Source organism: Telopea speciosissima, chromosome 8, assembly GCF_018873765.1.
Source record: "Telopea speciosissima isolate NSW1024214 ecotype Mountain lineage chromosome 8, Tspe_v1, whole genome shotgun sequence".
Classification (NCBI taxonomy): domain Eukaryota; kingdom Viridiplantae; phylum Streptophyta; class Magnoliopsida; order Proteales; family Proteaceae; genus Telopea; species Telopea speciosissima.
This window is the reverse complement of record NC_057923.1, coordinates 25,384,269-25,400,474: the sequence shown is the minus strand read 5'-3', so window position 1 is coordinate 25,400,474 and position 16,206 is coordinate 25,384,269. Positions and strand designations below refer to the sequence as shown.

Here is a 16,206-nt window from a genome sequence, read left to right as displayed (position 1 = left end):
CAACTGTATAACATGACACAAAACAAATGAAAAGAAACCAAAACGGCATAAATGAGCAAATAAAACACACCTTGCTGGAATGACTACATGAATTCACTAGAACTGTGGAATAAGTATGTACATGTGTTAACTAGGATTTGTTTGTTGACCTCGGTAAGGAGTGTTGGATTATTGAACAAGTTACTCTTTCCAGAAAAGCAACCATGGTCAACACAAGAAGTACTCGAGGTGGTCATCGAGGAAGACTCCCTCGCATTATTTCAAAGGTTGAGCTACCAAATGAAACCCAGGCCCAAAATTTTGAAGCATCGGCTATTCTGCCGAGGGCACCAAAGGCTGCTCAAGCCACTGCTGCGGCACCTCAGCTGAGTATAACAGCCGTTGAGGTGAATGCATTTATGACTACTATGATGTAGACTATGCAACAACAACAAGAACTGCTAGGCCAAATGTCTACACAATTTGTAGCCATGATGCAAGAGCGCGCAACACCACCGCCACCATCCAACCGGCCTGTACTTGTCCCACCACTTGTGCCTCAACACTTAGCAAAAAACTCTACCGCCAAGGTAATGGAGGGATTTAAGAAACTCCAACCACCCATGTTTTTCCGGTTAAATACCGAGGCGATGCAGCCGAAACGGTGGATTAGCGCCTTAGAGAAGGCATTTAATGTGCTTGAGTGTACGGATGCGCAAAAGCTGATATGTGCGGGTTATCAGCTACAGAATGAGGCTAAAGCCTAGTGGAAGGCTACTAAGCCAAATCTGGAAGCCGCTTATCCGAATCCCACGTGGGAGCAATTTAAAGAAGCCTTCTTCAAGAACTACTTCCCAAAGAGCTTTTGGGACAGAAAGGTAGCTGAGTTCTCTGCACTGATACAAGGAACCAAGTCAGTGCTGGATTATCAGCAACGGTTTGAAGATCTGTTCCATTTCACTCCGGAGCACCTGAAAGGGGAAGTCAGTAAGACGAAGAAGTTTGAGAAGGGACTTAAACCCGAGATTGGATCCGTTCTGTCAATTATGGATATCCGAGATTATGCTCAGATGGTCGACAAGGCGAAAACTATGGAGGACAGATTGAAGGAAAAAGAAAAAGAGAAAGCTACAACATCGTCAGGGTTGGGCAAAAGGCCAAGTAATTTCCAGACCTTTGGTTAGCCAAACAAGGTTTTTCGAGGAACCAGTTCAAGCCCCAATCCGACTTAGTACCGTAAGCTAAATGTGGGTCAGAACCCTTTCCGCCCCACTTTCAACCGACCTGCTCAACCAGCTATGAGTCAAACGACAACAGCAGCTTCGCCAGCCCGACCAGCCACAAGTCAAGTAAGCCAAGCCTCAACACCAGCTGTTCCACCCTTTAAGTGTTACATGTGCAATAAAGAGGGGCACATGGCCAGGGAATGCAGGTAGCGTGAGTACAGCAATAACTCGCCAAATCAGTCCTACGCTAGACCTTTTCAGCCACAGGACAATCGGACGCGAGGAAAGGTGTTCGCTTTAACAAACGAAGAAGCCGAGGTGAACCCCGATGTAATGACAGGTAAGTCCACTGAACACTACTAAGTTATAGGGAATAACCGGTGTATATGTGTAACCTAAACTATATACAAACCCTAGGTACCCTGAGTATCTCAACCATTGTTGCACGAGTGTTATTCGACTCGGGCGCATCCTACTCTTTCGTTTCCACCACCTTTGCGAGTAGGATGGAAGATCAACCGAGAGACATCGGACACGATTTAGTAGTCAGTACACCGATGGGTAGTGTCATGAGCTTGAAGGAAGTCTACGACCCCTGTTAGGTAGAAATTTGTGGGAGAAACTTGACCTCACAGCTAATAAAGCTCGATATGAAGGACTTTGACATAATATTAGGCATGGATTGGCTATTCGCCTATGGAGCAAATGTCATGTGTGCGAAAAAGAAGATAGTATTCAAGTTGGAAGATGGGTCAGTTTTCACCTATCAAAGTGAAACAAAGAAGAAACCCAGAAGGATAACCTTATCCGCCCTCCAGGCGCGAAAGTTGCTGGATGAAGGATGTCAAGGCTTTTTGGCCACTGTGATGGACACCGAGGAAATGATAAAGCCCTTGGAGGAACTTGACATCGTCAGAGAATTTCTTGATGTTTTTTCAGAAGATCTGACCCAGCTACCGCCTGATCGTGAGACAGAGTTTGCGATTGATCTAATTCCTGGTGCAGCACCGGTATCCAAGGCACCATATCGAAAGGCACCTATTGAATTGAAGGAATTACAGGTCCAATTACAAGACCTGCTGAAGAAAGGTTTTATACGACCTAGCGTGTCTCCTTAGGGAGCACCTGTGCTATTTGTAAAGAAGAAGGATGGTAGTATGCGGCTGTGTATCAACTACTGCGAGCTAAATAAGCTGACCATCAAGAATCGATACCCGTTGCCGCGCATTGATGACCTATTTGATCAGATACAGGGAGCGAGGGTCTTCTCTAAGATTGACCTTAGGTCCGGATACCACCAATTAAAGATCAAGAGCAGCGATATTCACAAGACGGTGTTTAGAACTCGATACGGACATTATGAATTCCTAGTCTTATCGCTCGGGTTAACTAACACCCAGGCTGTGTTCATGGATATGATGAATAGAATATTCCATGAAGTGTTGGATAAGTTCGTCATCGTATTCATTGATGATATCCTGGTGTACTCCAAGAGTGAAGAAGAGCATGCTCAACACCTTACCTTCGTGTTGCAGCGATTGCGGGAGCACCAGTTATATTCCAAGTTTAGCAAGTATGAATTTTGGCTTCACCAAATTGGATTCTTGGGGCACATCATCACCAAGGACGACATTAAGGTGGACCCAGATAAAGTGAAAGTGGTTCTTAAGTGGGAAACTCCGAAGAATGCCACTGAGATTCAAAGTTTCTTGGGATTGGCTAGATATTACAGCCGGTTTATTGAAAATTTCTCGCGAAAATTTCTCGCGCATCTCGGCACCCATGATGAAGCTAATAAAGAAGGGCACAAAGTTTGAATGGAATGAGGCATGCGAGAAGAGCTTCCAAGAGTTAAGGAATCAGCTGGTGACGGCATCAGTTTTGACCATTCCAAATGGCACGGGAGGAATGGTGGTATACACCGACGCATCCAGAACGGGATTGGGTGGCGTCTTAATGCAGAGAGGTAAAGTGGTCACCTATGCCTCGTGACAACTAAAGGAACATGAAAAGAACTACCCCACTCATGACTTAGAGTTGGCAGTGGTAGTCTTCGCGTTGAAGATATGGCGACATTACCTATATGGAGAAAAGAGTGAAATCTTCAGCGATCACAAAAGTCTGAGTATTTCTTCACCCAAAAGGAGCTGAATATGAGACAGAGACAGTGGTTAGAACTGGTGAAGGATTATGACTATGAGATCCAGTACCACCCCGACAAGGCCAACGTTGTAGCGGATGCGTTAAGTAGGAAATCACAAACTGCATCCCTCGCTTCCTTGGTCGTAAGAGAGCAGTTGTTAGAAGAAGCTCAAAAGTTTGATCTGGAACTCGTGATCAAAGGCATGGCTATACAATTAGCAGCTATGGATTTACAGTCGTCGATACGAGAAGAGATAATTGCGAACCAACCATTGGACCTCGAGTTGGCCAAGATAATCTGGGAAGTACAGCAAGGAGTCCATAAGGACCCAAATTTTTCACTGGCCCATGATGGGGTATTGAAGTTTTGAGATAGATTGTGCATGCCTGATGACTATGATGTCCAAAACCGAATCCTTAAAGAGGCACACAACTCACCCTATTCAATCCACCCTGGGAGCACGAAGATATACAAAGACCTGAAGAAGTATTACTGGTGGATGGGAATGAAGGAAACCATCGCGATATACGTGTCCAAATGCCTCACTTGCCAACAGATAAAGGCAGAGAGACACCGATCGTATGGATTGTTGCAGCCGCTCCCTATACCTGAATGGAAGTGGGAAAGGATTAACATAGATTTCATGACAAACCTACCCAACACCAGGAAAGGGATGAATGCAATTTGGGTGATTGTAGACGGACTGACGAAAGCAGCTCACTTCGTACTAATCAAAATAAGTTATTCAATAGAGAAGCTCGCCCAACTATATATTGAAAATATAGTCTGCTATGGCGTGCCTGTCAGCATTGTATCTGATAGGGATCCTCGATTTACCTCAAGGTTTTGGAGAAGTTTACAGAAGGCACTGGGATCTCAACTAAATCTTAATACGGCTTTCCACCTGCAAATGGACGGACAGTCCGAAAGAATAATCCAGACTCTGGAGGACATGCTCAAAGCCTGTGTCTTGGAAATGAGCGACAGTTGGGATGCCCACATACTATTGGTGGAATTTGCATACAACAATAGTTACCACTCCACCATTGGCATGGCACCGTTTGAAGCTCTCTATGGTCGGAAGTGTCGGACCTCGTTATATTGGGATGAGGTTGGGGAACGGAAATATCTCGAGCCTGAGATGATACAGGTGACCTGTGAGAAGGTGGCTATCATTAGAGAGTAGATCAAAATGGCCCAATCAAGGCAGAAGAGTTATGCGGATAACCGGAGGAAGGACATTGAATTCAATGTCGGAGAAAAGGTATTCCTTCGAGTATCTCCAATAAAAGGATTGCCACGTTTTAGCAAGAAGGGCAAACTAAGCCCAAGATTCATCGGTCCCTACGAAATCCTCAACAGGGTGGGACCTGTAGCATACCAATTGGCATTACCACCATCTTTGCAAGGCGTCCATGATGTTTTCCATGTGTCGATGCTAAGAAAATATATCAACAACCCGACATATGTACTCTCAACTGAACCTGAATAGTTGGACGTGGATATGACCTATGAAGAATAGCCTACGGAGATATTGGATAGAAAAGAACACAATCTCCGTAACCGCACGGTCGCCTTTGTAAGGGTTCGATGGGGAAATAATCCCATAGAAGAGGCTTCGTGGGAATGTGCAGAAGAAATGAAAGAAAAGTATCCCCAACTCTTCGAGCTACAAGGTAAGCAAATTTCGAGGATGAAATTTTTATAAGGTGCGGAGAAATGTCAAACCTGCCCCTAACTGACTAAAACTTTGATTTAAGGATAGGAACCCCTGACATGGCATCCAAGCACACTATGGAGTATCACTCCAGTGATTGAATTTAATGGAGAACCCCCGAGGATATCCTCCTACATACCTGTCAGAAGATGTATTGTAGATCCTTGCAGTTGCACTGCCCATAGCATAATGTACTGCTTGGACTCTAGGTATTCTCTCTCCTCTCCATGAATGTGGGTCCCATGCCTAAAAATAGGTACAAAAGGCCCTGGTTAGCATGTAGGTGTAAGGTCCTAACCCTAGGCCAAACCCCTGTGCAAGCCTAAAGTGAAACAACTTTGCTGTATTCTTTAGGCAATGCACACATCACCCAGAGTGGGAAAATGCAGTATTTTTATCTGCAGATGTGTGGGGACCACCCATACTAGCCATGGCCACCCTCCATAGGTTGAAGGGAGTCTGGGGAACCACCTCATACCCTTGGACCCCTGTGGACCCCACCTGAGTGCCCAGAATGACTAAGAATCAGTCTAAAAACACATTCTTGAAATGGGCCTAAGCAGGCAAACAGACCTTAGTTGAGGTCTGGTCTATAAATAGAGGGCCCCAGCCTTCTCTTAAAACCTACTTCATCTACTGAAACCGTGGGAGAGAAAGGAAGAGAGAAAAGAGAGAAAGAGAAGGAAAGAGAGAAGAAGGGAAGGCATACCTGTGCACCTAGCTCAGTCTAGCAGCCATCTTTGCTCGTTCCAGGTATAAACTACACCTGCTATGCTGCTTTGCTGTTGTTCTCTGTTTATCTTCATGGATCTCAGTACCTAGGTTGCTTTATTGGTCATGGCTTGCCCAAAACACTAAGGGTCTGCTATGAACCACCTTAGATCCAACATGCAAACATGATGCATGGTGGATCTGAGCTTTTAATGGTGTTTTGATTGCTGTTGTACACCTGAGACCAAAATCCATGCATGTGCCAGACTGCACTGCACTGTTGCACCAAGAACAGGCAGTCTGGGCTCAGATCTGTGTACACTGGCTTCATCCAGCCTAGCCATGTGTTGCAGCAACCCTGGATTGCCCTGACATACGTGGAACAGCCCGTGCATGCAGCCAAATCTATGGCCTGCAGCTGGAGCTCTGCTGGGTTACTATTTACTGGGCTGTCTGGGCAGCTTCTAGCAGCTAAGAGGTGGGTCCAGGTCAAAATCCAAGTGGACCAATGCAAACTACACCCCATGAGGTCCATAATGACCTAACATGCATGGGGGATTAATGAAGACACTGCCCATGGTGAAAAACCTTGGAATTGGAGCCTGTTCACATTCTAAACAGGCTCTGGGCAATGCACTGGGCGATGTAGACATCACCCAGAGACATCGCTCAGAGAATTTGAGTGGGTATTTCTGCAGATCTAATTTGGGAACTTCCACTATGGTACTGTAAGTAGTGTAAGGAGGTGGTAAATGACCAAAATACCCCTCCTCACATCTGTTCAGATGTATTTTTACCTCATGTACAAAAGTGGGCCCCGTGGGGCTTGGAAACCCTACATGTGTTGACCCTACAACACTGCTGACTAGGGGACAATGTTGTGTGGCTGTTGTGACCTAGATACATGTACTACAGGGGGTAAATTACCATTCTACCCCTAGACCACATTCTCCGAATGATGCACCGGGACTTAGGCCTAAAGCCCAGTGCAAAGCCCAGAGAATACCAAGTGATGACCAACTGTACACCGAGTCAAACCAGTGAGCCTAGATCAACCCTAGGACATCCAAAAATAGTTTGGAATATTAAGTGACATATTTCTGATTTATATGTAGGGTTTGATCCCGCGCTCGAGGTATACTGCCAGACTGCAGCCGAAACTGAAACAACAGCTGATCCTGTAGAACCAGACCCAGGTGAGTGAAGTGTTATTGTGTATGTACGTGTAACATCATTATTATGCCAACAATTGATTTCTATAATTATAATGCAGTGTTACATAATCAAATTTAAGTTTCATAAATATTACACACTGTGTGACTGTTGATCAATTTTGCTTGAATATTTCATGATGAATGTGAATGTTAGACTAGATGCCGTAGCCGGCTTGGGAATGAGGCATGTGGTAGCCCGTAGAATGGGATATGGTTGACACCGCCTGACTCATACGATGCCATATAGACATGGGGTTAGAGATTCATCACCCGTGCTACGCACCCTTACCAACAGGGGTTAAGGTGTTGGATGCCCATGAGGACTACCGTACAACCTCGGGCGAATACGTTGGGAAGCCTCGGCAATATGCTGGGATGCCTCGGGCAATATGCCGGGAAGCCTCAAGCTATATGTTTGGGAAGCACCGAAATGGTGAATTATGGCTATATGCCAAACTGAGTAAATCCTCGAGCTACATGCAGGGAATCACTGAAAGGGTGAATTATGATATTGAGTCGGTTACCTCACAGTTTTAATCACAGAGGGCTGGTCGGGCTGACCAAGGGTGTGTACGCTGGAGCTGACTGGTCCTCTCCAATAACTCAATGGGTGTATCGCGGGAAGGGATTTCAAGCCCGCACCAAGGATAAATGTATTGGGGATTGTAGTAGCACTAACCTGCCTTGGTTGTATTTATAGGTGGCTAATAAATAAATAACTGGACTTGCATATCATGTAGGATCATGTGGAATGTGGTTGCATATGCATGCATGATGATATGTTTTACTCACGGGCTCAGTGGGGCTCACACTTTGTTATATATGTTTTTCTATTAGATGATTTTGCAGGTGGATGTCACTGTGGCATAGAGGCTCATTACGCGGAGGAGAGCCCTTGTTGTTATGATGATATTGATATGGACCCCGACGGAGGTCGTGTTGATGATGCGAGCGTTCTCAGTGGTTATTGATGAAGACCCGTGAAGGGTGCTCTTGATGCTTTTTGTCTTGGGGACTCCTTTTTTATTTTTGTCAGGAGTTTATCCTCGTTCTTACTTTTTGTTTTAGTTTCTTCTTTTCTTTTTGAGGTTGAGTTATCTCACTCTATACATATTTACTTTTATTTTCGCTTATGTATATGTTAGAACTTACTGTCCAGTTTATGGGTTGTATGGGAGAAATGAACAACTTTACTTATGTATATATGACAATCATTTCCCATATAGCTACGTCTTATCTTTCTTTCATTTCAAACATAGTATATCTGCTGCACTCTAATTTTACTTATGGTAATGTTAGGGATGTGTGTCCGTGGGTGTATTAACTGCTTCTAGATCCGTGGGATTTGGCGGATTGCCGTTATGCACTTCGGGTCACCTACCTAATCCTCCCAGGGGGTGGTTTGGGGTGTGACAATGCACCGGCCATTCTAAGCAATATCACATGTGGTAATTCCTTGGATATGAAGACTTACCATTCACAGTGTTAACATATGTGGCATTTCCTTGGATACCAAGACTTACCATACACAGCATTATCACATGTGATAATATCTCTTGTAATATCCAATTTTCAGATTATGTATTATTCTCTAAGATCCTACAAGATCCCAATGTAATCTCCTATAGATATACACTACTATTATGGTAGAGACATTAAGGTGAATGAATATACAACCAATTCTCAACATGGTATTCAGAGCTATATGCTCAAATGAGCTCCCCTTCTACAACTAAAATTTTCTTTTTCTCCTCTCCCACAATTTGGACTCCATGGCCGACCAAGGCAGCTCAATTGTGAGTGCCACCACCCCCCCCCATCCTTTATTGTGCCCCCCACAATTGGTTCCGGTGCTCACCATTTCCTCTCAATCAAGCTAAACTCTACAAACTATATCTATTAGAAGACGCAAGTTGTCCCCTATCTGATTGGACAACACCTTTATGACTATGTCACTGGCGACAAACCATGCCCTGATGATCTTGAGAAAGCAGCAGAATGGCGCGTTCAAGATGCTGCCATTATGAGTCTCCTTATCACCTCCCTTGTCAAAGATGCCCTACCACTTGCTGTGGGCCGTGTGAGCAGCAAAGAGATCTGGGATGCCCTTACGGTAGCCTTCAGTAATCCTAACACTCCACGTACGCATACTTGCTCTCAACTTTGCCCTTTAAAACTTGGTACATAAGCATGATGAAACCATTTCTCAGTTCCTTCATCGGGTAAAGGAACTCTCTGATGAACTGGCAGCTGCAGGCAAGCCGCTTCCTACAGAGGACTTTAACATTCATATCTTCAGATCTTTACAAGAAGAGTACCAATCTGTCGTTCCTACCATAATGTATCGCCAACCTCCACTCACTTATTCTGAACTTCATGGGCTCCTCATGAGTCATGAGTCCCTGATCACCTCAAGACGTGCAACAGTTGATCCATCTGCCGCTGCTTCAGTCAATCTCACTTAACAAGGTCGCGACTCTGGGTCTTCATCCTCTGGCCGTGGCACCTCTAGAGGCCGGGGTCATGGACATGATTTTGGACGTTTCAACGCCTATGCACATAACCCATGCACCATATGTGGCCGCACCAACCATCAGGCTCCCTCCTGCTACTATTGCTAGCAAGCCCCCATCAATAACCAAAAACCATCCCTTCTTTAGACCCCATCACCCTCTCCTTACCCTCAACAAACAAACCAGCCCACCGCCTACTACACCCACAACCCTCACCCATCCACTAACACCCCTCAACTGTCCATCCATAACCCTCCCCCTCCACCGTCCCTCCACAATAGCCCCACGTCCCTACCCATTGGATCCCTGATACAAGTGCCACTCACCATGCCACCCCTGATCTGCAATCTTTCACTTCTTATGATCCATACGCAGGCACCAATCAGCTTCAAGTAGGCAATGGTAATGGTCTACCCATTGTAAACATAGGTTCAGTATCTCTTCCTTCTTCTAATCGTTTCTTTTTTACTTTTTGATGTTCTTCATATTCCCTCTCTCACTAACTCATTAATTTCTGTTCAAAAATTTTGTCGTGATAATCATGTATTATTTTAGTTTCACTCTTCCTTTTTTCTTGTGAAGGATTTGGTAACCAAAGCGATTCTCTTTTCCGGACCCAGTAAAGCTGGTTTATACACCTTTTCCACTGCCTCCCCTCCTTCTGCAAACTTGGCATCTGCTTCCTCCTATGATCGTTGGCACCATCGTTTGGGACACCCACATGATCGTGTTCTTCGTCTTATGGTTCCGGATCAGCGTCTTCCTTGGACTCCTCATCTTTGCTCTGCTTGTCAAATGGGCAAGGCCCATAGTTTATCTTTAACTAAAACTATTTCTCGTAGTTATTTTCCTTTGGATTTAATTTTTAGTGATGTATGGGGACCCCATCCAACTGCCTCTTCAGAAGGCAATCGTTATTTTTTAATTTTCGTTGATGACTTTAGCAAGCACATTTGGTTCTATCCCTTAAAATTAAAATCTGATGTATTTCTTTGTTTTATTAAGTTCAAAGCCTTGGTAGAAAAACAATTTTCACGACCTATCAAGGCCATTCAGACTGATTGGGGCGGAGAATTCCGTTCCCTCTCTTCTTTTTTTGCCACCCATGGCATCCAGCACCATGTGTTCTGCCTGCACACTCATGAACAACAGGGCTCTGTTGCAAGATGGCATCGGCACATTGTCAAAACCGGTCTTACCTTACTTTCCCATGCATCTGTTCCCTCCATTTACTAGGATTATGCTTTTGAGACTGCGGTTTATTTAATCAACTGTATCCATCTTCTGTTACTGGGATATTTCCCCCTATCAGTTGGTGACCCAACAGGCCCCGACTATTCTTTTCTGCGAATCTTTGGTTACCTATGTTTTCCTTGGCTTAGGCCTTACCATGCCCATAAGATGGACCCTAGATCTTCTCCTTGTGTTTTTCTAGGATACAGTACATCACATGTAGGTTACCATTGTATGGATCTTCTCACCCATTGCATTTACATTTCCTGCCATGTTCGGTTTAATGAAGATATATTTCCTTTTTCTCAACAGGCACAAATCCCCCCTACCCTCCAAAGCCCAATATCCCTTGGGCCATAGCTCCCAACATTGTGGCCCCCCCTCACAAGCACCCACAGACCCATCTCAACCCTCCCCTTCCTAACCAAACACCTCCACCACCCTATCCCTCCTCACCTACCACACCCCCCCCATTACCACCTCTCCCCACCCCACGGTTCCCTTGGAATCATCCTCCAGCCCTCCACTAAAAACCTGGTCCCTATTTGACCTCTATGCCGACCCCAAAACATTGCCCCAACCCAATGCCCATCACACTATCCCTACCACAGTTGACCTAAACTTTGAACCCACTTGCTTTTCACAGGCCAATAAATTCCCCCACTGGTGCCAGGTGATGGCTGATGAATTTAATGCCCTATTACAAAATGGCACATAGTCACTTGTGCCTTATCAGGAGTCCATGAACCTGGTTGGCTGCAAGTGGGTCTACAGGGTTAAATGCAAGGTTGATGGCTCCATTGAGCAACATAAAGCCCTTCTTGTAGCAAAGGTCTTCCATCAACAACCGGGATTGGATTACAATGAAACATTCAGCCCTGTGATCAAACCTACCACCATTCGAACCGTTCTATCACTAGCGGTCTCTAATGGATGGTCGGTTCGCCAGTTGGATGTTCAGAACGCCTTCTTATATGGCCTGCTTGATGAGGTGGTTACATGACTCAACCACAGGGGTTCACTGATGTCAATCTACCCAATCATGTGTGTCACCTTCATAAATCCCTCTATGGGCTTAAATAGTCCCCACGGGCTTGGTTCCATAGGTTATCGGAGTTCTTGGTCTCCTCTGGTTTTTGGTCATCCCAAACCAACACATCTCTATTCATTTATAAGCATGGGCCCATCACTACTTATGTCCTAGTTTATGTTGATGATATTTTGGTTATAAGTAACCAGGGCACACATATCACAGATTTACTTTCCAAGCTGGCCAAGGAATTTTCCTTTAAGGATCTCGGCCCTCTTAACTTCTTCCTTGGTGTCGAGACTATATATCAACCGAGTGGAGTTCTATTATCACAGTCCTGGTACATATATGATTTCTTACAGCGTGCTGGCATGACAGATTGTAAACCAGTTTCCACTCCCATAGCCACCACGCCACCAGCATCAGCTTCAGGGGGTGCTCCTATGATAGACTCCACTTTGTATCGGTCAATTGTTGGTGCCCTACAGTATATCACACTGACACGCATAGATATATGCATGCCCTACTAAGGATCACTGGACTATGGTGAAGCGTATCCTACGGTATCTTAAAGGTACTCATGAACATGGGCTCTTTTTTACCAAATCCAATAGCACCCAGTTACACGCGTTCTCAGATGCAAACTGGGCCGGTGACAGCTCAGACAAAAAGTCCACGGGTGGTTATGCTATCTATATGGGTCCTAATTTGATCTCTTGGACCTCAAAGAAGCAGAAGACCGTGGCTCGATCCTCAACCGAGTCTGAGTATAAGGCCATGGCTGATGTGTGTGTCGAGCTAACCTAGTTGCGTTATTTGTTTGGTGAACTTGGAGTCCCTATCGTAATAGCCCCTATACTTTGGTGTGATAATATTGGTGCCACCAATTTATCAGTAAATCTAGTCTTTCATGCTCGCACAAAGCATGTGGAGATAGATTTTCACATTGTTCAGGACAAGGTCGCTACCCAAGAACTACAGGTTCATAACATCTCAACCAATGATCAGATCACAGATATATTCACTAAAGCTCTCAGCACCGCTCGATTCAATTTTCTCCGTGACAAGCTACGGATTCGGCCAATTAAATCCCTACCTTGAGGGGGTGTATCAACCGAGAGATCTTCTCTCTCCAGATTTCCATATTTTCTCCAACTACCATGCATGCACCTGCCAATCTAAGCAATATCACATGTAGCAATTTCTTGGATATGAAGACTTACCATTCACAGTGTTATCATATGTGGCATTTCCTTGGATACCAAGACTTACCATACACAGCGTTATCACATGTGATAATATCTCTTGTAATATCCAATTTCCATATTATGTATTATTCTCTAAAATCCTACAAGATCACAATGTAATCTCTTGTATATATACTCTCTATTATGGTAGAGACATTCAAGGTGAATGAATATACAACCAATTCTCAATAGTATTAGTATCGATCGATATTAATACGAATTGATCGATACAATCGATCAATACTGATACCGGTATCGTTCTGAATTGACCTTGGTCAATCTAAAAGCAGTCATAGTGCCCTATAGTTGATGGAGCTCATGTCATGTATAGGCGTAGGTAGACCATACTCGAGACTGGTTGACCTAGGACCCACTTCTTCATATTGGGTAGAAGACCGCTTGATCGAAGAACCAATTGACCCGGCCTACTATCGAGTTGACTCCAGTGAATCTAAAAGCAGTCCTAGTGGCCCTTTAGTGGGTGGAGCTCATGTCTTGTACATGCATAATTAGACCATACTCAAGACTGGTTGACCCAAGACCCACCCCTTCATATTGGGTCGAAGAACCAGTTGACCCGAGTTAACGCCGGTCAATCGAAAAGTAGTTCATGGCTCTTTGTTGATAGAATAATTCAAGCGAAACATTTATGGAGATCATTGAGTATACAAATATGACTATGGAGGTGTGATAGGCGTACCTGGATCCATGGTTGTGGGAGCTGAATTGACGATCTTTTTTAGACATGAACTGTGTTGATCTGGTTTACCCTCTTCCACTCAACTTTAAGTTTTCTTAGGTTAGTTACTTAATGGGTCAGTGACAACTATTTATAGTGGTGAGGGTAGGGACCAATCCTGCAAAGAAACTAGGGTTTCCTTCCCATTAAGGAAATAATACTTTAGACCCACACAAGAAAACTGGACTCATACCATTAAGATAGCTCCCATCAACACAACTAAATCGGTTTTATTAAAATAAAAGTAGGACTATGCTAGCCCACCTTATCGAAATCTTACAATCTTCCACTTGGGTTGTATATGTTATAATTTTTTATTTTGAAAACCTTTTAAAATGACTCTCCGATTTAGACAAATTGATTGTGGCCACAAAAGATAGTGTTGAATGGAGTACACCTTAAACCTGATGCCTTGGTCCGAATGAAACTAGAAACAGCCAACAGTGCAGATCATCACATCGAAAGAGACATGAGACCTAACACATCAAAGTACTTATGGTCTTACCGACTTGGGCTGTACAATATGAGAGTGTGGTATAGAAAATGCATGAGACCATGATCAACATGCCAATTTCCAAATTGGTCCAGGCTCAAAAACCAAATGAACCGCATGAGACAAATACTAGAGGTCTCATCAATTGCAAGCGTCAAACGCTTATGCTTCACCTAAGGAAGCTCATTGGGACTGGGTCTGGATGTCCAAAAATACTAGCACCAGTCCTCAATCCAAATGAGGCTTTTACTTGAAACTGAATGTGCATGCATTGACTGGAACCTCGAATACCGAATGAGGTAAATACACCACATATGACCTCAATTTATTCTGTAGGAGGCAATTAATCAAGTGTATACACATAAGCAAATGGCCATAATAAAAAATGCATGTATTCTCGAGAACAATAATAATAGAATGAGATAATTGAAAATCAAATGTAACTGAATACAGAAGTAAAACTCCCACTAATAAAGTGCATCAAAAGTGCAAACTAATCCCATTTTAGTAATATGCTCCTAGAAACTTTTGCAGTCAAGCCCTTAGTAAGAGGATCAACAATCATAGTATTTGTTGAGATGTGCTCTACTGTGATCTATGACTCCCGAATTTTCTTTCTGACAAGAAAATACTTAATGTCAATGTGTTTGGAACCTGAGGTGCTTTTGATGTTATGAGAAAAATGAACTATAGCTGAGTTGTCATAGAACATTTTTAACGGCTCAGATATAGAATCAACAATATGTAGCCCTGAAATGAAGTTCCTCAACCATAAGGCTTAAACAGTGGCCCCATAACATGCCACATACTCTGGCTGCATAGTAGAGGATGCATATGCAATAAGCTTCTGCTTGACACTCTTCCAAGATACAGCCCCACCAGCAATGATAAAAACATATCCAAATGTAGACTTGAGGTCATCTGGATATCCTGCAAAATCTGCATCAGTGTAACCAACCACATCAAGAGAATCAGATCTTCTGTAAGTAAGCATGAAATATTTGGTACCTTGTAGATATCTTATGACTTTTTTGGCAGCTACCCATTGTGCTTCACCAGGATTGCTCAAGTATCTCCCAAGTACACTAATAACATAAGCAATGTCAGGCCGTGTACAAACTTGAGCATACATCAAACTACCAATAGCAGATGCATAAAGAATATTCTTCATCTGATTACATTCCAAATCAGTCTGTGGACACTGAGACTTAACAAGTTTATCCCCCTTCATAACAGGTGCCTTACTGGATGAATAAGCTAACATGTAAAATCTTTTCAGTACCCTCTCAATATAGTCTTTCTGAGACAACAAAAACACTACAAGACCTGTTACGATGAATCTCAATGCCCAAGACATAAGAGGCTTCACCAAGATCCGTCATATCAAAGTGACTAGATAACAACTGTTTTGTCTCATGCAAAAAGCCAACATCATTACTGGCAAAGAGAATGTCATCAACATAAAGCACGAGGAAGATAAACTTACTCCCACTGATCTTCAAATAAATACACGGATCCACCAAACTTTCCTTGAAACCACAAGATGTAACAACTTCATCAAACTTGAGCTACCACTGTCTGGATGTCTGTATCAAACCATAAATAGATTTATTGAGCTTACACATAAAATGCTCATTATCAGTCTGTTCAAAAACCAGGGGGTTGCATCATATACACATTTTCTTTCAGATTTCCATTAAGGAAGGCCGTTTTGACATCCATCTGATGAAGTTCCAAATCAAAATGCACTACTAATCCATGACGATTCTAAAAGAATCCTTGGTCGAGACCGGTGAAAAAGTTTTCTTGTAATCTAAGCCCTCTCTCTAGCTGAATCCTTTTGCTACAAATCTAGCCTTGTAACGTTTAATTTTATCTTTGGAATCCTATTTGGTCTTGAAAACTCATTTGCAACCAATCGGTTTACTTCCTTCAGGCAATTTCACCAAATCCCAAACACC

The 16,206-nt window shown here is 43.6% G+C and overlaps 1 protein-coding gene across 1 annotated transcript; it reads left to right on the top strand.

Moving 5' to 3' along the window:
* The first annotated feature begins 203 nt into the window (after positions 1–203).
* On the top strand, positions 204–9,455 carry LOC122672197. The gene is made up of 3 exons (XM_043869694.1): positions 204–386; positions 8,894–9,103; positions 9,201–9,455. The coding sequence occupies exons 1-3, from the start codon at positions 204–206 to the stop codon at positions 9,453–9,455; spliced, it is 648 nt and encodes a 215-aa protein (XP_043725629.1).
* Positions 9,456–16,206: the final 6,751 nt, after the last annotated feature.

What these genes read in the sequence shown, in the direction of transcription:
- LOC122672197 (XM_043869694.1), top strand. Translation starts at nt 204, where the DNA reads ATGGTCAACACAAGAAGTACTCGAGGTGGTCATCGAGGAAGACTCCCT. An exon ending in TGAGTATAACAGCCGTTGAG is followed by an intron (nt 387 to 8,893) that starts GTGAATGCATTT and finishes TATATCTATTAG; the next exon opens with AAGACGCAAGTTGTCCCCTA. An exon ending in AGATCTGGGATGCCCTTACG is followed by an intron (nt 9,104 to 9,200) that starts GTAGCCTTCAGT and finishes ACCATTTCTCAG; the next exon opens with TTCCTTCATCGGGTAAAGGA.